Below are 25,455 nucleotides of genomic sequence, written 5' to 3' on the forward strand. Positions count from 1 at the left end.
GGCTGGACACCATTGTCCTAGACAGTTTGTTTCGACTCTCTGTACTTATGTAGTGCCTACCATCTGGGGAGTTAAAAACTCTTTTACAGAAGTAAATGAATGAACCCTCTTAACGCTCCTCTCAGGTAAGTATTATTCCCCCTTCCACAGGTGCACATAAACGGAGACATGGCAAGCGAAGTGATTTGCCTTCCAGGCCACACAGATAGTCAGCTGTGGACATAGCAGTCCTGACTTCTAGTCTCCTGTTCTAACTGTTAAGTCCTGCTGGCTCCCAGTGGAAGTGATCAAAGTCTTTTTGACTTCCAAAGTAGAGATACATGACCCTGTCCAGATGCATTTTAAGGGCATTTGCCAAGGAAAGGTGTGAGGCCTGATATGCATTGTGTGACCCGCAGATAATATGCTATTATCTACACTCCAGTGGCCCTGGCAACACCTTGCTGTGTATGGCAGTACCTGCAGAGACAGCACCTTCACACTGATAGTGTGCATGTCTATAGGGTGCTTCAGAGGTATCCACCTACTTGCACATCTCTAATGTTACTGGCTAGGTGCAGCGTTAGTGTGGGTTTCTGAACTTAACTGTACCTACAGAAACTGCACATAAGCCACTCTGAGCATTGCAACCCAGTGCATGGGGGTGCATGCCACTCAGGTTCGGCTTCGCAACCCTTCCATCATGATGGAGGGCTGTGGTGAGTCAAATCCGAGTGAGTGGCGTTGTGACTGGTCACTGGTGCCTGGGGTTGCAACCTTGATTGAGGGGCAGCCGGGCCAAACCTGAATAGCACTGCATCCCCGTGCACCAGGTCAGAACGCCTGAAGTGAGGAGCCAGACTCAGTCCCATGTGACAGGAGCCACCAGCCCCACTACTGGGGCCTCCCTTCCTCACCGGGTCGGGATTAGGGTTGCAGTGGTGGAGCAGAGGGTGCTGCTGCCGGTGGTAGATGTGCCCTCAGCAGTTTAGTATAGAGAACCCATTGAATTGAGAGACCGCAGCTGCCTCTGTTAATGGCCCTTTATGAGACACTCCCAGCGCCCTGTGCTGATTCTGTTTCTCTTCCTAAGCTACTCTGAGTGTTGCTGTAGAATCATAATAGTTAGAGATGGCAAAGGCCTGGTAGGTCATCTGGTCCATCTCCCATTCCCCACAGTACATTCTCCAGTGATTTTTCCAGTTTAGTTTTAAATTATTCCAGCAGTGGGGTTTTCATCACTTCCACAGGGAGACTTTGATAGTTGCATAGACCTCTTTCCTGACATTCAGCCTAAATATTCCTCCACCCAGTTTCATCCCATTACTACTTCTCTATCTTGTTATACTACGTTAGTTCCTCGTCCTCAGTAGAGGCTCAAGGCCTCATCGTGCTAGGCACTGTTCAGATAAGTAACACAGGGTTATATTGAGCAAGGGAGGTTTAGGTTGGACACTAGGAAAAACTTCCTAACTGTCAGGGTGGTTAAGCACTGGAACAAATTGCCCAGAGAGACTGTGGAATCTCTGTCATTGGAGGTTTTTAAGAGCAGATTAGAAAAACACCTGGCAGGGATGGTCTAATACTTAGTCTTGCCTTGAGTGCAGGGGACTGGACTAGATGGCCTCTTGAGGTCCCTTCCAGTCCTACGTTCTATGATTCTATGAAAGATGACAGTCCCTGTCTCAGATAGCTTACAATCCTTATACTCTTGTATACTATCCTCCCTTCTTAATGTTCACGTCTTTCAAATAGTTACACAGACTTATATCCTATTGTTTGTCAGGTAGACAAGCTATATATAGGTAGTTGCTGCTTTTGTGTTTTGGTCAGCCCATTTGGCCCTTAATCCATATTTGATACTCTGATCAAAATCGTGCCAATGAAGGATTGATTTTACTTCATTATTAAGCTGGATGGTTTGGATTTGAGCTCTCAGGCTGAGGAAACTAAGTGAATATCTTGTTAGCCATCACAAAGTACATTTTTAGTTATAAAGTGGTATAAGAGTAAATTGCATGTCTGGTCTCCAGTGCCTTCAGGATGAACTTTAGCTCAGGCCAGTTTAAATATAAAATTACATACTCCAGGGAATTGATTTTAATGAATAATCTGCCTTTTGGGTATTTTCAGAAACATATATTTTGAAACTCTAAGATCTAGTATCACAGGAATCTTATCTCAGTGTCAGAAGATGGTTTAAGGTGACATCTTTAAGGCAAAAGTGTAATTACAAACCCAGAATAAAAGGTCGACATTAAAGGTGTGCACCAATACCTTGACCCAGGCTTATTGTGCTGAGACATTGCAGCCCAGTCGATCCACTAACAGGGATCTCGGAACAATACGTAATCCGACATACTAGATATGTTGTGATTGCCTAGGTGAGGCAGGTTTGTGTTAAGGGGAATCTGACAGCTCCAACACAGAATTTCCTTTCCTTGTGGGCTTATTCTCACAATCTTAAAGACACACCTGCCAGGCAATTGAGTCCAATATTTTGATCTACCTTAAAATTGTTTTGATCCAATGGGAAATGCTTCCTCCATTTCTAAAATTCACTGATTTCAGGCCAAAAATGAATCAGAAAAGAAAAAAACAATAGCTACTGGCTATTGCTAAGATGTTGCAGAGCCAGACAGCTGTCCAGCCCATGGAGTTAAAGTTAACATGCACTTTATTATTCTAGATCTGTCCTAACGTAAGGGAGGAAACATGGTTAAAACAAGGGACTGCAAATCAGAAATCCTGGGTAGGTCTCTTGGCTCTGCTGATGACTCACTCAGCAGCAAGTCACCTAACTTCTTGGTGTCTTCATTTTCTCACTTGTAAAAGGGGGTTAAATGTTTGCCCGTTTCACAGGATTTGCTTATTATTATTGGGATATTGTACATGATTTTTAAACTAATTGATGTATCTGTCTGGGTTGCTATATCACCATGGTATCTGAGCACTAAAATAAGACATATTCCCTGCCCCCCAAAAGCCTGCAATCTGAAAAAGCCAAGCCAGCCACACACAAGACAAGACCCAAGCCAACCGGTCAGAAAAGAAAAGATATGAGAATCATTAAACGATGAAGGGAAGGAATTAATTGTATGTAAACCTGAATGTGGTTCCCAAATGTCTTCAAGATAATCTCTTCCAGCTTTGAAAAAATTTTTGGGAAAAACTATAAGGAACATCCAAGTACTTTGCAGCCTCACCCAAAAAAGTCCTCACTGATGCCTTTGCAGTTGGAAAGAATATTTGCCCAACTTCCTTGTGGCATTATTTTGATGTATTAAATAAAAGACACCAGATAGCATCCGAGATGAAGCATTACTTAACCTTCCTTCAAGTTATAACAAAATCATGATAGGAATGATAAAGAGGAAAAAATTAAATCCCTTTTTCCTTTAGCAATTCTTCAGCACACAAAATACAAACACCATTAATAGAAACGTACTGAGAAACTAAGGACATATGCCTGACAATATTACCTACATTCCTTTTGAAAGCACCTACATGGTAAGTTCAAGCATCTATTCATAGCCTGAAACGCTGCTGAAAGAGTTTAATAAAACCTAATCCCGTAGCATTTAAAAATCTAATTGTACAGTATTTCCATGGTACAAATAATTCTCGTATGTATCTGGCAGCCCCATGTGTTCTCAAGGATGAACAGAACAGAGTCAATTATCCCAAATTAAATATGGGTGTACATACACCACATAGCATTTTAATTGAGACATTTCTTGGCATTTTTGAATGAACTATACAATAGCAGAATCTACAAGGATGACATGACACATATGTTTTCTCCCATGAGCTGCCTGCTTTTATTAATTACTCTGCCAGAGATATGTTGATATTGATGTTGTCAGTTTGTGAATAAAACCTCATGGATAGAAATGGTTTAATTAAAGCAGCAAAACATGGTTTATGGGTGGTTAGCAAATCTGTTACATGAAGTCAGTAAAACTTTCATAAGTGATTAAACAGAAATAAATCCAAGGAAAAGATTTGTATCGAGTGCATCTTTTTTACATTTTCCTTTTAAGTGTATTATAAAAGCAGCATGATTGTCGACCTTAGAACCCATTGGCTGCAGCACCCTCTCTAGGTGAGCTCACATGGCTTCAGCTACTATCTTCACGCATATGATTCACAAATCTACCTCTCCAGTCGGAACTTACTCCCTCTCCATCCAGTCCTGCCTCTCGGTCTGTCTTACCGATGTCTCGTCCTGGATGTCTCCTCATTAACTTAAAAACTAAGCATGGCTAAATCCGAACCCCCTATTGTCTCCTCCCCTTGGAACGGGTAGGGAGTTTGCTCCCCTAAAGCTACATATGTCCCAATCTCTGCAGATCTTGAGTCATCATCAGAAGCTCAATAAGTCCATGCCGCTCCCCCACAGTAGTACAGGTCCACATATATCCCCACAACCTACTGCTCCAAAGCACCCGTAAGGAAGACTCTCCATTCCTTCAACTGAAGTGGATATCACTCACCCTCAGAATTAACTCTGGGGGAGTATCCTCATAAGGTCGAGCAGAGGCAGTCCCCCGTCCCATCCTGGGCCATGCTCCATGCGAGGGCATCTATGGGATCAGGAGAAGAAATTAGCAGGCGGCGGAAGTTCTGCCAGATTGGCGTCCCCTCTACTGCCAACACCAGACGAAAATCTGGCTCTAAACAATTATGTAAATGCTCGTAAAGTGCTTTGAGATGGAATGTGTTCTGGCAGTGCTAGCTATCTAAGGACATGGCCCCATCACTGTAGTAACTGAGCACTGCAAAATCTTTAATGTATTTCTCCTCACAGCACTCCTAGGAGATAGGGCAGTACTACTATTCCCATTTTACAGACAGGGCACTGAGCTCAGAGATGCTAAGTGCGCGTCTGCACTGGAGCTGGGAGTGGGCCCCCCAGCACAGGTAGACAGACTCGCGCTAGCTCAGCTCGAGTTAATGTCAGTGTGGACATGGCAGTTCTGGTGGAGAATTAAGCTAGCCCCCCAAGCTCTGAGCCAGGGAGTGGGGTGGACTTGAGAACCCACACTGCCGCCTGAGAGGCAACAGCCATGCTATTTTTAACGTGCTAGCTCAAGCCGACCTAGTGCGCGCCTGTCTACCCAGGCTTGCTCCTAGCAGCAGTGTAAACGTACCCTTAGTGACTTTCCTAAGGTCACATGGGAAGTCTGTAGCAAAGCAGGGAATTGAAACCGGGCCTCCCAGGCCTTGCCTTGTGCCCTACCCATCCTGTCGGTCTCTGATAGCATCGTTATGTACACACTTAAATAGAAACATGTTGCATTCCACCTAATGTGCTTTCTTGGGGCTGGCCCGTGCCACCCAAGGCCTTGCTATAAGGTGTATTGGTGGATTATGCTGTATCCCAATAACCTCACACATCAAAGTCCCCTGTCATTTAAAATTAAGTAGCCAGAAAATAAACAAATCAGGACAACCTCAGAGGTACTGAGAGACCGTAGAAGGGAATACATCTTGTAGACCTATTTACTTGCCACTGGGGTGTTCATGCCCAGTTCACAGTTCCTCTTTTCTCTCTTCCTCTCTTTATTTAAACAAAGTTCTTGTTCTTGATGGACAATGTTCTTGAGAGAGACTGTCACAGAACAAGAGCATGCAATAGGATGTCCATCTCGCATTCTAATAAATAAATAAAAATAAAACATTGAACCTGAAGTAAAAGATCCTTCATTAGACATTCCTCATCATTTTTTCTACTCCAAGCTCAGTTTTTACTGGACTGCATCCAGTGATTCCATGGTAATGTAATGGCCTTTTTCTCTTTCTGAACAAAAGTCCTTTTCTAGTCCTAAGGGCCGACAAGTTTATCCAAATATTCGCAGTTTACTACTAGCCTCTTTTTGAATTGATATATCCAATAAAAGGACACTTTGTATCTTTAAAACCACACCACAGAGCAGTAAAGAGCAACAAGCTAAGGAAACATGCTCAGAGCACTCATTCCTGTCAAAGAGGCATAGCAGGAGAGAGACGGAACAAACGGAGCATGTGCATGGTAGGTCCCTCTCCTCCCCCCAAATAACCCACTTATGGCTGATAATTCAAAGAAGAGAAAATACATATAAAAGCAATTCTTTCTCCCCTCCCGCCCATCTCCCCAATCAGAACGTCTGCACACACTAATAGTCTTTTCCATGTTTCTGCATCTTATTTTGGCTAAGCTTGTCCAGTCTGTTAGCAGCTGCCAAATGCATGAAGTAATGAGAAAACATAGGGAGAGAAAGCTGACTTCATTCCAGCAGTGCTGAAGCTAACACAGCCAGTATGTTCTGTGGCTGTCAGCACGCTGTTGAAGTGGACCTCATTAGTGAATTTGACTTTAACAGCCAGACAAGATCCATTCCTTAGTGCCACCTCCTCCCCCTGTTCGTCGGATCTAGCTTGCTTATCCCTTCTGTAACTTATTTGTCTCAAAATGGTTGCAACGTTTGTACCAGAGTATTTTTTCCCCACTCCCCTCAGAAATGGCCTATTATTTGTGAGAACGCTAATCATCATTAATCACCAAGTCTACTCTGGATTTGAAAGAAGAGTAGAAAGAAGTGACATAAACCACTTACTCTATATTTATGACTTCTGTTTAATAACTGCAATACAAGGTTCCTGACATTGCTGACCTACTGCTGACATTCACAAACTGCAGCCAAACTACACAAAATACGGTACCTTTCCCCCCATGACTTAAATCAATCACAATGCAGTCAGCAAGCTTCAGCTATCCATAATGTATAAACAAACAGCTCTTTCTTTTTCAGGGTGTTTCCCATGAACAGCTGAAGTTTGGTTAGAATTAAAATTCGTCTGTGGAGTAAAATTAGACATCTTGAAGCTGATAAAAAGGGTGGCGCCAACTGCTCTGGTAAAACAAGAATTAAGTAACCCAGACCTTTAACCAAAGCTAGAATAGTCATCATGTAGCTTGGAAAAGTCTGCTTGACTTGACTGATTAATTGATTACATATTTCTTGGTTTCTTTTGGGGCCAGAAATGAAAGTAATAGAACACCAAGAGAAAGGTAGCTCTCTATAATATTCTGGTCTGGGTCAGAAATCTGGGTAGAACTCACAAACATGTGTCCCATCATTCTAAGCTTCTCTGCTCCAGAAATATGTGCTTCATTACTCAAAATCCTTCTCCAGGGCAGACTCTATGTTGATGTTGGCCACATACATGGACAGACGGACAGGTGTAAATAGGGACCAAAGGAAGAGACTAAATATTTCAGACAGAACATCTACCATCACTGTAGTAGAAATGTCAGAGAGTAGAATGTTGGGAACACACTAGAGCTGCATGAATGTTGCTAGCGGATGACTAAGATGTTAGACACATTCTTTTTTGTTATTTGACCATCTCCAGAGCTAGTCACACACAAGTAATTATTCAGCAATTAATGGTGATATTTGCTGAAAATATTATTCAATGAATATTTTGTCTTGTATTGGACTAGCTCTAGTCCATGTATTTAACCTCTTCATGTAATTTCATGTGTTCCACAGTAAACTTTGCAAACACTTGTATTTATAAATACTAGTCTTATTCGTGTAACATTGAAACACAATTTTCAGCAGACAAATATCGATCAATCTCTTTTCCTTTGCCTTATTAGAATGATTGCTAGCTAGCTAAAATGAACCTAACTTATCTCCGGAACATATGCTCAATTTTTGACAAGGAGTTTGCAATAACATGCAAAAGCACATAGCTGAGACTAGTGCTGTAATTTCCATGGGGCTGAGTGCCACAGGTGCACTATTATAGGCATTAGTGAATGATTAGGCCTCATAAAATATATGAATGCTGTTTCTTTAAGAAGCCATAAAATTTTATTGAGGAAAAAATCCATATGTAAGGCTTTTGGTTTGTTTCATGCGGTCATTCAGAATTTCACTCATTTCTGACAGGACTATGATAATTAAAACTGTGCCCTGGGTCTGGTTTCTATAAAGTCCATCTGGCCGTCCGCGATGGAGAGTTTTGGAAGTATGCAATTGCCTGGGCATCAAATAACTATTTTGCCATCCGCAGTAGTTTAATTTTGTCCTTGCAGCAGGGGAGCAAAGTCAGAGGGGCAAAAGATCATTAACGTACATGGTTAGAGAGAGGGGCTCCCAGGGCAGCTGGCTGGCCTGTATTTGTTAAAATGCTTGACACCAATGGGCCCCATTAATGCACGGGTTAGATACAATCTGTGGAAACGGCTCTATTATAAAGGGATTATTTGGAAGTGTTCACTAGATGGGGGTGGGTGTGACTGAAGGACTTAAAACTGTTACATTAACCCTTAGGGCACTCAAAGCAGTAACAAGCCTAGCATTAAAGAGCTGGTGTTTGTCACATTTGCTTCACTTCCCCTCCTTCTCCTTAACGTCAAAGAAACTAAAAACGTCCATAATGTGCTCTATGTTATAAAGATGAGGCTTGTTTTCTGACAATTTTATGGTTGTAGCTGAAACCGCATCAGAATCATTATGCACATACGCACGCACACACACTCTGCACCAATGATTTAAAATAAATTTTTAAAAGCAGCAAGGCAAAGATCAACATGGATGGAGTGGCAATGAGGAGAAGCTCTACAGGTTTGAATAAGCATCCAAATCCTGTGTGCTTATGTTTAACTTATCTGAAAAATCAAGCTGGAGATCACATGTTTGCAAGCTGAAAATCTGTTTGCAGGCTCTGAGATTCTGCTGTCTCAGACAGTGTCACATTTCTGCTTCCTTTCCCCTGGCTGACACCAGGAAATATGTGCAAAAATACTTTTAAAAATAAAATTTAGAAACCTCAGAAAAGGTCAGTTCAGATTTTTTTTTTGCATCTGTTCATACATTATCGTTGATTAAATAATATTATTAATAATAATTTGTGTTGTGTGGTGCCCTGAAGAAGAGTTTACAATTTAAGCATAAGAATAGAGACGATAGATACAACAAACTGACTGGAGGGACAAAGGGGAGCACAACATAACAGTGAGATTGATGTAATTAAGCAGCAATCATTGCTTAATGACAAAAACTATTTATTTGTTCTCAAATGACTGTGTTCCTCCACTAGTGGCCCATTTGCATCGTTCTGTGAAACACTACATTTTTGTAGTTGGGACCATTCACTTGGTATGACTTTGTATGACGCACACTGCCCACCAAGCACCTGATTCACAAGTATTTACAATGATATTGGAAAAGTGATAGAAACAATAGTTGCAAGAGTGTCCCATTTCCTTCAGCACTGAACCACAGTTCGATGCAGGAATGCAAGTTACTAGCTCTGTTACACTGGGTAGCCCTGGAAACACTGAGAGAAACCATGTGCTTATTAACTATTCCCCAGATCCTACTTGAAAGAGCAACAACAGATATCAGAGTGGAAAACATACTTTATGGAGAATTATTGAAGCTGTGATTCTTCCAGTACAGTAGAATGCTTGTTTTCTGACAAATGAACCTTTTGTTTCACTATCAGTAATCTGAAGTCATTAATTACTATTAGAATCTTTTTGAAATGTTTAATAGTTCTACTTAGAACATCAGATAGGTTAAAATAGCAAATTTAAAACTCTCTCTCTTACCCAATCTACAAATACTCACTACCTGGGGCAGGGTTTATTATCACAATTGACAGTTTAGGAGTTCTGGCTGAGATCTAACATAACATGTCTAATAAGGTGCATGTTAGCCTGCAAGATAAATTAGTTAATCATACAGTAGCATGTACTGCAGAAGGAGTGCAGAGCATACATCTTCTGAAAACGAAGCCCCTTGAAGGTGTCTCAAATGGGGCACCAAAAATGGAGGTCACAGATCACTACTGAAAATTTAGGACCTAGATATTTTCAAGGTTGCCATCACCATGTCATCTGTTGCAAAGTAGGCTAATTAAAGGAAACAAAACTTTCAATTGCTCTCCAAGGTTTCATCCACCCCCCCTTTGTATTGGTTAACCACAGCCCTGCAATTAGCAATTAATCTAACCAAAATAAGACCAAATTGAATCAGTAGAATCAATAGGAAGAAACAGCTTTAAAGTCCATGCACATTCTGACATGGTAATAAGTGAAGGTTTAAATGGGTTAAAAAAATCAGTGGTTAAAAGAAAAGAGTTTAAATTGTCTGTAGCGCCTGAAGTTCACCACAGAACAGAATTGTATAACATGATGCCTGGCACATTGTTCCTTGCAACTTTATCTCACTTCAAAAGTCTTTTGGTGCCTTTCAATGGAATATTGTGTAACAGACACTGCAGTGATTGTTAAATCAGTGTCTTCACTAAATCAAACAGAAATGGTTTTGCTGCAGAAAATGAAAGACTAGAATGGACTTGTAACCATGTTACACTAATGGGACATCATGAGCACATCTGGTGTCGCTTTATTACTTACCAAGGATGTTCCACCTTTGAAAATGCAGAAACACCTTAAGTTTAAAAAAAAAAAAAAAAAAAAAAAAGACTATGAACTGTATAGGAGTTCAGCATAACAGCTCTACTCCTGTGTGTGAAATCAAGGGCATTGCCCAGAGTTTGATTGACAGCACACGGGGCTCCACACCTGCAAACTCTCTACCTCGCCCTTTCTTGAAAACATAGGTGTAGGAAAACATATTCTATGTATGTCACGATGTATTCTTAGTATCCCGACCATGCTGCTTTTGAGGACAGGAAGGTTCCTGTGGATCCTCTCATCATTTTTTTTAAAATGAACACAGTGTTAGAACTCTTCCTTCAGCTGCATATACTCCCGTTGTGTTAATGAACTGTCTCTCTTGAGAAGCTTGGGCTATAACTGTGGCAAGGTGAGTGTGTGTACCAGTTATAAATGGTTAGGTGCGCCCTTTCCTCAAATGTGATCAGTGTGGACGCCAGTGGTTAGAGATGGGTCTGAGATGCAAAGTTCTGATTCAGAACTTAGAAATTCAAGGACATTCGGATCCCAAGTTATGGCTCAGCCATACCACACCCACAGCGTTCATCTCGATTAGAATTTCATCAGTTTAGAGCTGCACAGATCTTGAATTTTGGTCCAGCCCAGCTCTTGCTGTGATGGGGGTTGCCGACTCCTAAGAATCAGTCCGAGAACTCCAATCAGCCATCGTGAATATGAATTACATCCAAAATGACATTAAAAGAAAGTTATTTAGGCTATAAAGTCCAATACTCAAAAGTAAGGAAATGCCAGGTTTATGGGTTGTCTGGGTAATCTTAATTTTGCCCCTTGTGCATCCCAATCACACATGGAATCAGGCAGGGATCCTTGGAAAAAAACAGGGTTATAATAATGTTCTGCTGCTTGGTTGTAGCATGGGCCTGGCTCTTTAGAACATTCATGTTCAATTATTATTTTGGATGGCTGACAACATTTTTCGGAGGAATTCAAGTAAAAGAAGGGAAATGGCAATTTTAACAGTTTATAACTCAGCTAAACCTGAATTGAATTGCATGGGAAAAGAAAAGGTACTTCTTTGGCCCCATGGCTTTCTTCCTGATGAATGTAAAAGCCTGCCACAGATCATGTAGATTTTAGGAAAAGAGGTAGCAATCAACTTTTATAATAGATAGTGTTGGGCACCCTAAATGTAGAGCACCCACTAGAATGTTCACATTTGTTACCTCCAGGCTGGGCTACTGAAATTCACTGTATTTGAAGCTGAGTGTGAAGATGATGCATAAACTCAAGCTGGTACAGAATGTGACTGCCTGTGCTCTCCATGTTCTAGACTCCTGTGAGCACATTACACCTATGTTTAACTCCCTCCACAGGCGTCCAATGCCAGTTTAAGGCTTTGGTCCTAATCTTCAAAGCAATTAATGGACTGCTACACTAAAAACTAGGTTTTTGATTTATGAACCACAGCAACAGCTGCACTCCCCTGGGACACATCAGCTCACAAAGTCCTGGACAAAGCACACAAGATCTGGGGACAAAGTGTTCTCACTCAGGGAGAGCAGACTGTGGAGCATACTTCCAGAGGAGATTGGTCAAACTCTAGATTTGCCTATCTTTAGGAAATGCTGCAAAACCTTCCCCTTCGCAAAAATATTTTTACCATAAGAACAACACTCACAACACTGACATCCCCCTTCTCCCTAATCAACCCCTACTAATTAAAAAAAATCAAATCTATATTTCTATATTAGAAAAATGAATATAATCTACAAAATATCATAAACAACTCCTTTAATCCAAGCAGAGATTTTTACCCCATAAAGGGAGAAGTGCCAGAGACCCAGTGAAGTCTAGTAGGGACTTTGCTATTACTAGCAATTGTATGTGGAGAGTACTCAGAGATACTAAGGTGATTGGCTGAAGTATAATATACCTTAAGATAGTTTTGGATCATAGCCAAACATCCAGCATAAATATAAAGAGACTCCTTTGACCATCAAGTTCCTGAATTTTATGTTTAACCAAAAATTCCAGCGTGGTTTGATAAGAGGTTTCCTAGGATCATCCAACTCTAGAAGTCAAGAGGATAAATGCTGGCAAAGAACAGGAAAATTGTTCTCTAAAATCTCCAGAGGATTATTTTCTATAGAACCAGATACTTTTGATTAATAACTGAGACAACAAATATTTGTTTTGAGGCACAAAATAAAGTTGTCTTAGTGAAACAACTGATTAACATCGTATTTCTACAACCACATACCAAAACTCTCACATGTGGCCATTATAACAGTGGATGATAGCAGATCAAATAATTATTTCTATTATTTATACATGCCTTCAAATGTGTGAAATATTTTTCTTGATATGCTCTAATGTAATTATACCCTAATTTACTTGGTGCCCACTTAATTACGAATGCTTTTAATTAGACTTCTATATTTTATGTAATTGGCAATACTCAAAACAATTGGCTGTATTGTACAGTAAACAGCCTGCCAAATAGATCTTTGTGAACTTACCTCTACAGTTTGTCAGTGTTCTCTCTAAATAGCTATTAATGAGTGTGATCAGAATTATTTACCAGAGTCAAAACAAAAGCATGCTTGTACTAACTTGCAGAAAGGCACATTACATATTCAATATGATAGACCATTATCCCATGCCAAAATGTATACAAAATCACTTTTGGCAATGGAGCTACTTCCCTACTTCAAAAAAGACACTTAATTCCACTCCAGATATTGTAGATAAGGATTCATTAACCTTGTATCTTTGTTAAGTCAAATAGAGAGAAATTTTGCTAGAAAAATAAGAGCAAGATTGCCAAAAATCCAGAAAAAAGGTTTCTAGAGGGGAAAAAAAGTCAGAATAAAAGAAGCTGTGAAAGTTTATGAGGATAAACATTGATGACAGGTGGAGTAGAGACTGAAATTTGAACTCCAAAGTAACTGCAAATAAAGATTTGTTACAGATGGTTTTAATATGACCTAACACTAGGATGCCAGCTACAGAATCACTTTTTACTGTAGGCTGGACAAAACTAATAATACAGTTATGGAAACATGTTACACTAAAGCAGATACATAAGGAACAAAGCTCTCTAATGTACGTATACTATTCTCTAAGGAGAGCAAGATAGGATTAATATTGTATATATATTTTAAAAGCATGCTTGAAGGAGACATCGGTGCTCATTTTAAACAGGTAAAATCAAGTCAATCCTGTAAATGTGGAAAGTCATGAAGACATACAACCTAGGCATCTGTTTAATTTGTGCCATGGGTCTTTTGATCTTTGAAAAGGATTCTTCTTTATTTTTTAAAGACTACGTTTGGCAAATGGATTTTTTTTCAGTCTGCCGAGCTAAAAGAATGCTTAAGCGGACAATATTAGCGCTACTGGTTATAATTGTTTCACATTGACTTTTCAGAAGGGAACATTTGGACATTTTTCAACTATTAACAATTTTCTATTCTATTCAGCGCACCTCCAAGAGTCCATTTCCTTCGAAATGGTTTGAATTATGTGTGATCTCCCCCTCCCTCTCTTGGCATGAATCATCATGTATACTGTAGTGAGTATGTAGAGAAAAGAAGTAAGGTAAAAATCATACATAATTTCCTTTTGTTAGGTTAAATTATCTCCAGTAACTACTTGTACCAATATAGCAAGGTTTATTTCAGATGAACTCCATCTGGTTTCCCACTACAGGAATATTGCTTACGTTGCTCAAGATGCTGAAGACCATTTTAAACAGTGAGGAGGAGGAGGGGGTACAAATCACACCCTTCTTTACTGCTCTGTGTTTACAAAGATTCAGGCTATGGCTACACTTAAAACGGTACAGTAGAAAAGCTGGATCACTTCAGTGCAGACTGACGAGAGGGGTTCTCCTGTCACTGTAGGTAACCCACCTCTTTGAGAGGTGGTACCCAGGTCAACGGAAGAAATCTGGTGCTGTCTAAACAGGGGAGTTAGGTCAGCATGGCTGTATCTCTCAGGGATGTGCATTTTCACACCTGTGAGAGACACAGCTAGGCTGATGTAAGTTTTCAGTGTAGACCAGCCCCCAGGGAAGGAAGGAAGTAAACGATTATCCTAGACAATTCAGAGGAATTTTCAGTCTGGATCAGACCCATGGTCCAGTTTGTTGACTGTCCTTTCCCTAACACTAGCCAGCACCAAATGCTTCACTGCAAAGTGCAGGCTTCCCTGCAGCAGACAGTTACGTAGTAATTTGCCCTCAGCAAAAGTTTCTTCCTAACCCCCATTAATCTGAGATTGGTTTATGCTCTGAAGCACGGGTGGTGGTGGGGCTTATGTCCCTTTCAAAGCTCTTTAGTGCATTCTATAAGGATGAGAGGTTCATTTCAATGTGGGCCAGGGATGCAATTTGGATAGATGTGTTCACAGCCTGTGCAAAGTAATCTTGAAGGCACTGTACTAAAACGCAACCATACTTCTTCTAGGGAGCAATGCAAACCCTCGGAAAGGCGGAAGAGTGACAAAAACGAAGCCCAGATATTAGTTTGCAGAGCAAAAATGTGTTTAGGAGTTGTAGAGCTACATAGCCCAGCAAGACTGCATCGACACTCAGAGCTGGAGGTGCGAATGCCAGCTCGAGCAGACGTACTTGCGCTAGCTCGCGTCGAGCTCGCATGCTAAAAATAGAAGTGTAGTCACGACAGCATAGGCAGCAGCATCCCAAACTACCTGCCCTGTGTACAAACCTGCCTGGACTCCCGTGGGCACCTACTCAGGGCGGCTAGCCTGTGCCACCGCCCACCACTGCCCGTGCTCTGCAGGTACTCTCCTACTTTTAGCACACTCGTTTGATTAGAGTAAGCAGGGGTATGCGTACTTGAACTAGGAATCACAGCCTTTGCTCCAATTGTAGGCGTAGCCTGAATGTACCGACTAGTTAAACACACCTCTGGGAGGATAAATACTCCACAGAGGATTTGGTGCAGTGATTGCCATGTCAGAACAGGTTGATCTATTCTGGTCACCCCCTCTGAGAGAAGGCAGTGCCAATAGGGTTAGAAAAAGGTGCAAATCATCACAAAATGTCTGGGAGGTATCATTTTAAGTGGATCTGGTAGCACAGCCTACTATTAAGGTTGTCTGACCTCACTATGAAACCCAGTTTTCAGTTGCTTATAACTCTGGCAAACTTTACTCATTTGGCTGGACTTTTATATGCCAGGTGACTGCTTCAGGTTGTTGGTTTTTGTTTATATTTCAGCCAAAATGGTACAGCCATTTCGGAGAATGTGGCTAGGGACAAAATACATGTTTTTGCCCATGTTAAAAGAAAATCCGGAGACCTTTTCTTTGAAAAAAAATTATGGAGCTTTGTAACAGGATAGCTGGCTACTTACATGACATTGGGCTTAGCTCTCCTGCTCCAGTGCAGCTGTGCCTTAGTTTGGTGAAATGAGGAGGGTGGGGCTGCCCGTAGGAGTTATAAGGAAGAGGTCAGAAGCCAGAGAGGGGTGATCAGAATCCAGAGAGAGAGTTTATGGGGAGAGTTATGAACCCCAGAGTTTGGAAAGGGAGAGGGTCCTGAGAGTAAAATGTGCTCCAAGAAAGAGCAGAGCTGGGCTGAGAGCTTCAGGGAGTGCCCTTGTTGCCAAGAAGGCTAACGGCATTTTGGGCTTTGTAAGTAGGGGCATTGCCAGCAGATCGAGGGACATGATCATTTCCCTCTATTCGACATTGGTCAGGCCTCATCTGAAGTACTGTATCCAGTTTTGGGCCCCACACTACAAGAAGGATGTGGAAAAATTGGAAAGAGTCCAGCGGAGGGCAACAAAAATGATTAGGGGGCTGGAGCACATGAGTTATGAGGAGAGGCTGAGGGAACTGGGATTGTTTAGTCTGCAGAAGAGAAGAATGAGGGGGGATTTGATAGCTGCTTTCCACTACCTGAAGGGGGGTTCCAAAGAGGATGGATCTAGACTGTTCTCAGTGGTACCAGATGACAGAACAAGGAGTAATGGTCTCAAGTTGCAGTGGGGGAGGTTTAGGTTGGATATTAGGAAAAACTTTTTCACTAGGAGGGTGGTGAAGCACTGGAATGGGTTACCTAGGGAGGTAGTGGAATCTCCTTCTTTAGAGGTTTTTAAGGTCAGGCTCGACAAAGCCCTGGCTGGGATGATTTAGTTGGGGACTGGTCCTGCTTTGAGCAGGGGTTTGGACTAGATGACCTCCTGAGGTCCCTTCCAACCCTGATATTCTATGATGATTCTGTGATTCTATGAGGGGACACCTCTGAAGCCCGATCAAGCTGGTGAAAGTGGAAGGCAGTCAGAGGGTCACCTACGAATGTTCTCAAGCCAGAAAGCCATAGCCAGGGAGGGCTGAAGCCAGGTTAATAGCAGCAAAGAGAGATGCCTGGTGGGTCTCTGAACCAGAGAGCTGAAGCCAGAGAGCCAGAGAGGACTGAAGGCTGGGGGCTGATGGAGGGGTGAGCCCACTGGTGTCTCCAGGCAAGAGCTGGAACTCTACCTGGGAAGAAAGCAGGGTGGAGGAGTACCTGAGCTAGAGAGGCTGGGAAGAGATGTTGGAACTGTACCTGACAGCTGGGGTGCGCTGAGAGATGCCACAGACGTCCTTGGAGTTGGATTGTTCGGCAAAATGTACTGTTTGGACTGTGCTGGGTGGGAGGATTCTGGCAGTGGGACTTTTGGCAATAAATTAACCACACAAAAAGGCTAATTATATAGTCCGGAGGCTGTACTAAGTTTATTTGAGGAACCAAGAGGGAAACTTGCAAGGCTGCCATGAGGTCTGAGGGGCGCCCAGGAGGCGGGCATTCATGTACAAGCTTCCGTGCTTTGGAGCAAGGACTTGAAATCTGGCTGGGGTGGAAGAGGGGGTGGGGGCTGCTGTGCCAGTGATATGCCTTTTGCCATCCCTGTGAAAGTAGCCCAAATTTGGCCAAGGTCAATTTAAGTGGCAGCTTAGCAAGGGGTACTGTAGCATATCAGGGGAGACATCGTCTGGCCAGAGAACACAGCACCTAGAGGAGGCAATGTGGTGGCATTTCTGAATCCAAACATTTGGGTTTTGGCTGATAATTTTCAGCTTTTGAATTTTCCTAAAAAAGAAATACATTAATTAATACAATTGCTATGGCAACTTCCCCCATGTCTTTTCTGACCCACGCCGGGGGCGGGCGAGTGTGTGTGTATGTTTTTTCTTTTTAGGCCAAAATCCTGAGCCATTCCCAGGTAGAATTTTGGCAGTGACAATGTGCAGGATGCATTCACTCATTGACTTGTGATGAAATTTACTTTGGCGTCAGATCACCCTTTGGGTTGGTGTTTCGTCCCCATTTACAGGCAGCTCCTAAATCCAAGCACTGAGACTCAGGAGTTTGGTAGATAGCGATAACCATTATCGGTTACATCCACATTATATGAGCAGTGACTAAATTCTCCTTAACCATCATGCACCGGTAGCTGTGTGTGAAACCTGGGACAGATCGTCTGGACACAGTCTGTCTGGTTGTTTTAAGGTACTTCTCAGTGAGGGGGAGGAGCTAAGTCACACAAGCATTTCCTGCAGCTCCATCGATCTCAATTGGTGTTACAGTATTTGATTACATAAACAGACCTCTCTGTCCTCCAACACTCAGAGATTCTGGATAAAGGGAAGGAAGAAAGACTCTTCTTCCACCCCAAAGTCATTATCTTGGGAGCTGACCCCGTGGGATAAGTAACTAGGGAAAGGGTCTTCTTTAGGGAAAGTTATGAAGCTCTTGTTTCTGAGCTCTCTCTCTCTTTCCTTCCCCAATTTCTGGAATCTCTACCTAATTCTAACCTTACAGTCCAACTGAAATAAATTTGGTTGCCTCATCTTAGTCTATACCTTGAGCATATCACACAGCTGTCACTTCTGACCATCTTTGTAAAAACTATAACAAACCAAATTGCATCTCAATTCTTAGATTAATTTTTCCTCAGCATGGTAAAGAATCAGCCAGGAGTCAGGGTAGGAAATGCTCCATTTTTACTGCTTGGCTAAGTATAAGAACATATTTTTAGTTTTCATAACTGATTGTTTAAACTATGATCTGTGCAGGCACAAGTTCTTTAAAAAAATCTGACCAAGGTTTTTTGAAGCAACTAACTACTTGGAGCGCTTTAATATTCGGGAGTCATATACTGAGCACCCAAAAATTCATACAAACTTACTAGCCACTTTTGAAAAGTATGGCATATTATATGCATATGTGTACACACACACACACACACACACACACACACACACACACACACACACACACACACACACACACACACACACACACACACACACACACACACGGCTTCCCTTAAACTAACAAGACACATGTTGAAGACAGAATGTAACAGAATCAGTACAGCAATACAGTTATAAATGAAATTATTGATCCTATTAGCCATGAAAACAAAAGAATACAACTTACAATAGTGCACAAAAGGGAGCCACAGTTTGTCAGTAATATCTATTGTTTCCCCAACTGATACATATCTGTCACAGATAATAAAGACAATATAAAGACAACTATAAGAGAAAGTGGAGGCTTGAGACCTGCTCCCTTTATCAAAAAGGTAAAGAGAAGGGATATGGAGCTTTTCATCAGTTGGCCAGTGTTCTGAATTCAGGCTGAATGTTGTTACCTTCCAACGGCTCTCTGGTAGCCCATGTGAAAGGTTCTGGTGGTCTAGATCTGGTCCTAGTTTAGGATGTTACATGGAAGAGGGCCCAGAGATGAGGGTGTGAGAAAGACAGAAAACGGGCTGGTTAGTCTTGCAGCTTGGACAGAACGAAGTAGGGGACCAGAAAGAGATGAGAGGATGGTATATGGCTACATTAGCATCAGTACACATGGATAATGAGTGGCACATTCACATTTAGTGCTGTTCCCTAACCGGTGATGCCAAAACATGAATGGTATGCTGGTTCCACTGGAACAAAGAGTAGTCCTAGTAAAATTCCAGCAAAATTTCCTGCATTTACCTTAAAATATTGTAATTGTTAGCTGGGCAGTTTTCAAATTCCTACAGCATGCCAGGTTATCGTGCTCAATAATGAACGCACCCTCTGTGGTGAGCATTGCTGAAGGGTGTCTGTGCAGGACTACCTTTTTAACGTACTGGCAGGCATGCAGGCTGGGGTGGGTATATGCCATAGCTCAGAACATTGAATGAAATCATCAATAAATCTAACATCAAGAGTAATGCATTTTTACCACTAACCTTCTGTAACTTGTATTGTATCAACCTTGATCACCATCTCCAAAGAATAAAGACATTCTTGCTGCCGAGAGTTAGAAACAATCTTTTGAGGGGATGAGGGTGGAGGGGATGGGAAAGCAAAACCAAAACAAAGCAATCTAATTCTAAGGGCTGCATTCCCCAGCAGTTTAGAAATAGCAGGAATAAACACAGTTTAAAACACACCACTATAATTCTAAACCAACTAGCAGAGAAGCAGCCTTACCTTTCTTGGGACTTGTGAAGTAACACCATGCCTTCCTAATATGCTGTGTTCTACTCTTCCCAGGATCAAATTCAATCCATATACTGTGGAAAAGAATTCCCAAAGTCCACCCATGCAATAACTTAGTACAATGGCTACTGATATAGCACTTGGTGCCTTTTAATTGCAGCAGCAGAAGATTTCTCTTGCTACACAATTCTTAAGTTCACTAAGAGAAATGCATTTGAATAGAGTACGCTACAAAACTATTACCCAGGCATATGTACTAGTAAGCGCTAGAGGAAGCCACACCTTTCTAGATTTCCTTTCACTCACTATGCTTATATTTTGAAACTTATGAACACCAAACATGAAAAACCTACTCTGAGTAATCCATTGTTTGTTAAACTGGATAATGCCAGTGGCCTTTGGGCCCGAAAAGTCAGGGGACTGTCTGTCTAATGTCTGTTTTTAATATGAACCCAATTTTTTTTCCTGTTTAGTATAATTTTATACTGGGTGGACATATTTAGGGCCTGAATGGTTTGACAGTAATGATTAATACTGTGCATTAGGAGATTCCAGTGAAAGTATTCAGGAGCACGCTGTGCAGTTTGGTTCTCATCAGATGGTCAGGCCTACAGGCCTATTAAAAACAGCAGGAGAGCTGCAGACTTAATCACAGAGGCTGGGCCCATGGAGGGAGGAAGAGAGATAAAAAAAAAACCCCAAAAAGCCCAGAAGAAATAGAGACTGAATCGAATGATAGAGCAGAGGTATGTGAAAATGCAGCTCAAATCACACCCAAAACAACAATAAAAATTAGGAGAGAGAGAGAAAGAATGAAGATTTAAAAAACAAAGTAGGAGAATGATTTTAAATATAGAAACTGCCTTCATACCCAAAGCAGGTAACATTGCAAGAGTACATTGAAAAAAATAATACAATAATACCAGCACTATGGGCGAGAAAGTAATTTTAAAACCAAACTGCAAAAATCCTTAAAAGATGAAATAAAAGCAAACGGGAAAAAAAGGGTGAGCTGATGGAGGGACCCAAAAGTGGAAATGCTAACAATAAATGCTTGATGTGATTGCAAGCACTGAGAGAATGTTTGAAAGCAGATTTCTTGAAGAGAAATCAGCTAAGAAATCAACTCTGAGGAGCAGGAAACCCCTCTGCTGTATGTAGCCCCAATCCAGTCCCAGTTAAGTCACTGTGAGTTTGGTCCTTGGTTTAAATTGGACCAGGAACGGGTTCTATGCCCCTTTCTGATGCCTGCTGTGAGCAAGGTGGCAGCAGCCTTCTGAAATACTAAGTCATGCTGCTCAGTGTGTAGGTGGTTACTAGCCGGGACGAGGGGTTTGTAGCAATCTGTGTGACTAAGCAGGCAGGTTGCTGTATTTCATACCAGTTTGAGCTTTTGCAGGGGATGAGTATTTATTCTTAGATATGATGGGTTGCAATAATTAAGCCTGGCGGTCACGAATGTAGAGCTACGTCTGATAGGCACAAGGACAATATTCTGGCAGAGGGATGTTGGTGTTTTTGCCTCTCCAGTTATTTGGGTAGCCAACTGCACAGGGGAGTCCCAAAGGACCCCAAAGCCGCAGAGCAATTGACCAATCTGAAGGCATGTGCTCTCAATAAGGATGTCGGTACTTTGAAGCACTTCCCTCTTTTTTCACCAACGTCATCTCTGCTGGTGCTGATTTTGGCTCACCACTGGAAAGCTAGCAGGGAGCGTTTGATCTAAAGGAGATGCACAGCGTTGGATGTCCCCTGCACACTGTTGGTGCTTCAGCCTGTATTATTTCACCAGCTCTTTCGAAGACTTCAGAGAGATGCAGAACAATATAGGGGAGATGACTGGGCCTTGTGGCGAGGTGAGGTGAGGACCTTGCAAGTGGAGGAACGGGCGCCCATAACAGCTATCTGGGTTTGACCCAAGAGGAAGTACTTGAACCATGTCAGGTTGTTTCTGTTCTGCCTTGCAGCTTCTAGGACGCGAGGCAGGAATACGGGCTGATCCGCGGTATCTAATGCTGCACAGAGGCTCTATCGGATGCTGTAGATACCTCCTAGTTATACACCAGGCTGTTATTCCTAATATTCCTCCCCTCTCTCTGGTGTTGGCACCTTTCAGATATTTATGATCTTTTATATCTTACCAGTCATCACTTAGCCAACTCTTTTACTCTTTTTAATTATTCAGTCACACCAGCCCTGTGATTTGAGATCCCAAATGTGGAACTGATCTACTTTGATAATTAGACTCTGCATTGAACTTTTTGAGCCTTCTTGGCCAGGTAAATAGGAACATATTCTCCATGGATTTCACTGGGCAGTGATGTGCTTGCACACAGTGAATTGCAGGAGCAGGGCCAAAGGCTTCAGTTATCTTAAATGTAACCCCATACATAAATCTTTCCAGGATCGGGGCCTATATGAAAGATCATTTCACCGACCACTGAAGTGCAATTTGATCAAACTGTGTAAAGATTTGTTCCTGAAACCTGCCCTTGCATGAAGTAGCGATTTTGGCCCTTCAACAAGGCATGTGTATTTATTCCATTATTCGGAGCCCCGTCTGTCAAAGCATAAAATGGCAGTTTATATGTCTGTCTCAGGAGAAACAGAATATTCACCAAAGAAGTAAAGACCTCACAACTGACTCAAATCCCAGGACATTCCAGGCAGCCTAATCCTGATGGCAAACCCGAGTGCTTACTTCACATCCCTCAGCACTGGGAAAGGAGCCTTGGAGCCATAAAAGATGTCAGCCCAGAGCTAGTAAGGGACATTAAGGCTCCGGCTAGAAAAGATATACCTCGGAACGTGGCCTCTGCTCCAGCTGTCAAGAAACACCTCGCCTGCGACTGCAGCTGTTTCGTCCCCTACTGGCGGAAGGAGAGTCAGTGGGACGGAAGGGGTAGTCGCTGGAGGACTGTCAGTGTCAGCAGGAGGCCGCTCCAAGCCCATGCTCACATTTCAGGCACTGCTTCAGAATTACGTAGATGCTGTGGGAAATTTAGCTTGTGTACTGTATAGGCAAGACATAAAATATGTACATGCTAAGTATAAGAATTAGACTTTTGGCCCGTGGGACCAAGTGTGCAAGGGAAGCAGATTAACGGGTTATGACACCCTTTATGGGGCCAGTTGGCCCATTAAAAAGTCACACGTTACTCACCTGGTCTGCTATAAAGCAGAAGACATGCTAGCAAGGAAGGCTGCATTTTCAGTATATTTTAAGGGATACCAGAAGAAGGATTCCTAAGGCCTTAAAGAGAGTGACCAAGACTTCTAAGAGTGAGTGCCTGAAGCTAGGCATCTAACTCCATGCATGATAAAGGCACTGAAAGAAATGGCCTAATTTTCAATAGTGCTGAATGCCGGGCAGCTCCTGGTGAAGCTAATGGGAGCTGCTGGGTAATTAGCACCTTTGAAAATAAGCCCCCTTTATTAAAGTGTTTACCAATTTAGAAGTCTACCTTTAGGCACCCAGGGTGCGCCTGTGTGCTGTACTGACAGAGATGGGGACCTTTGTACCCTCCCAGCTCTGGGCTGCTGCCGGGCCGGAAATGGCCCCCAGTGTAACTGGGGGCTGTGTTAAGTTGCAGCAGCTCAATACGAGCTGCCAGTGGGCAGCAGCACTAGGCAGAATCACCCTAGCACCATCCATTAGGGGCGCCATCCCTTAACATCCCCTATGTCTTGCAGAAGGGGCCTGGTAGAACAGCCTGTAGTGTCTCACTTAGTGCCTGCACCAGGGGAATTGTCCTCCAGCTGGATCAGGGGCGTTTGTGGTCTCTTTATGCTGACATAAAGTGCAGTAGTGGGAGCGTGAGTTCCTCCCTCCATTTTTAAAATCTTGGCTCATTCCTTTACGTTTACAGTCTTATTGTCAGGTCAGCTGGACAACCATACGGTAAGAATTGGTTGTCGGGTAGAATATTCCCCCCCAGTAAATTCTGGAAACCTATAGTTCTATAGAAAGGTAAAAGGGGGATAAAGAAAGCTGTCCTCTCTTTCTGTGTTTGCTCACAGCTCGAGGCTGTCCCCAAACCAGGATCCTGACTTGGAAACATGCCAAAAGAGCTTTTTACTAACTGGAGGCAGTAATTTAAAAAGAAATATTTAGGCCGATGCAAATATGAGAGGAGGACATTTTTTCAGGACACCCATCCAGCTCTTTCTTATGGCAACCGCCTCCCCCATACAATATTCTTCCCTGGTCCTCCAACTCCCATACTCCAATATACACAGCCAGCTTCATATACTGCAGTAAAATGGAGCGAGCTGGAAGTGCCTAAATTCTACACCATAACCACCCACTAGAGGGCACACTTTGGCAAACCAGTGCACTATGATATGTTTATATATTCTGGTTTTCAGTTCACACTCAAAACAATGAATATAACAACTGTTGTAATTGTTCTTTAAAAAATAAACACTGGGTAAAAAGAAAAACAAATCGAAAATAGGAAGGCTCATTTAAAAGGTCTTTGACATCCTGTCCACTATGCCTGATGTATATTATGCTATATTTCACTTCCTGTTCATGGTTCACTTCCTCTCCAGGGGTTATTTCTTTGTTGTATGTGGTAACAAAGTGATAAGTGGCTTTTATTGTGTAGTTAAATATGTGGGAACGTAGGATGCAAATAATGCATGGCACTGCTTGAAAAGAAGATTGTGAGGGGTTTTTGTTTTTTGTTTAAACTTGTGTTTATTTCATTGTTATTGAAACTACTGATTCTGTTCAAATTTATGCTGTCAAGAGGGGAAAATCTATAATTACTCATTTTTCTAGAACATTACAAGGCACGGAAGTAGCCAAAAATAAAACCAACAATATGGAACATATAGAAAACGAAAACTGGAACCATTAGGTATGTTCCCTGTTGCCTCTTATAGGCCAAAACTGTGATGACACAGACAAGGCTTCCTTGGCACTGCTTGTACCCAAACCTTGGAGCTTGTCTATTAAACCAATGAACCATGTAAGAAATGTATTTATATATAGGTTTCTCACTCAGTCTCCAACCCATTGAACACAATGGAAGTTTGCCTGTGTAAGGACTGTTACCATTTGTAATTAATTAAGGAGCATGTTTACATATACCCCCTAGTACTGTTTAATGAGAGTCACGAATAAACAATAAAGTGTAAGCTCCACATTATGTCCAGTTACACTGGAAGTCAGGGGAGTTACTCCAGATTTCAGCAGTGTGCCAGAATTTGCTCCAGGCATCGACAGCATTTGAAGAGCTCATTGGCTCTTTCTTTTAAGTACATTCCAACTGTAGATTCAGGTTCTACTGAGAGAAAATCCGGGTCCAGTCAGTCTCGGGGAATGGTTCAGGTGAGGTCCTGTTTAATCCAATTCAGTTTGCCCATCACTAAGAAAGATTCCTGCAGACATATTAATAGCTAAGATAAGGTAAAAATAAGATACTGTAAACACTATTCCATCTCCCAGTTTGTTATTTTTGGAGCTAATTTTCAGAATTTTATATATACATTTTTTCTCTCATGCACACAATAATAAAGAAAGTTCTAAACAGAGCCAAGAATGT

The 25,455-nt window shown here is 42.0% G+C and overlaps 1 protein-coding gene across 14 annotated transcripts in view; it reads right to left on the reverse strand.

Moving 5' to 3' along the window:
• Window positions 1–25,455, reverse strand: part of PRDM16 (PR/SET domain 16) — a 453,301-nt gene that overhangs the window by 82,191 nt on the left and 345,655 nt on the right. The window contains exon 1 of one of the 14 annotated variants that reach the window (XM_065575151.1): window positions 19,895–20,277. The exons of 12 other annotated variants lie outside the window; for them this stretch is intronic. In XM_065575151.1, coding sequence (XP_065431223.1) covers window positions 19,895–20,008 — 114 coding nt within the window. In that variant the 5' untranslated portion in view covers window positions 20,009–20,277. Of the gene's footprint in view, window positions 1–4,475; window positions 4,554–19,894; window positions 20,278–25,455 lie in introns of those variants that run through there. One more of the 14 variants, XM_065575152.1, reaches the window with a different exon arrangement.

Source organism: Chrysemys picta, chromosome 21 (assembly GCF_011386835.1).
Source record: "Chrysemys picta bellii isolate R12L10 chromosome 21, ASM1138683v2, whole genome shotgun sequence".
In the NCBI taxonomy this organism is placed as follows: domain Eukaryota; kingdom Metazoa; phylum Chordata; order Testudines; family Emydidae; genus Chrysemys; species Chrysemys picta.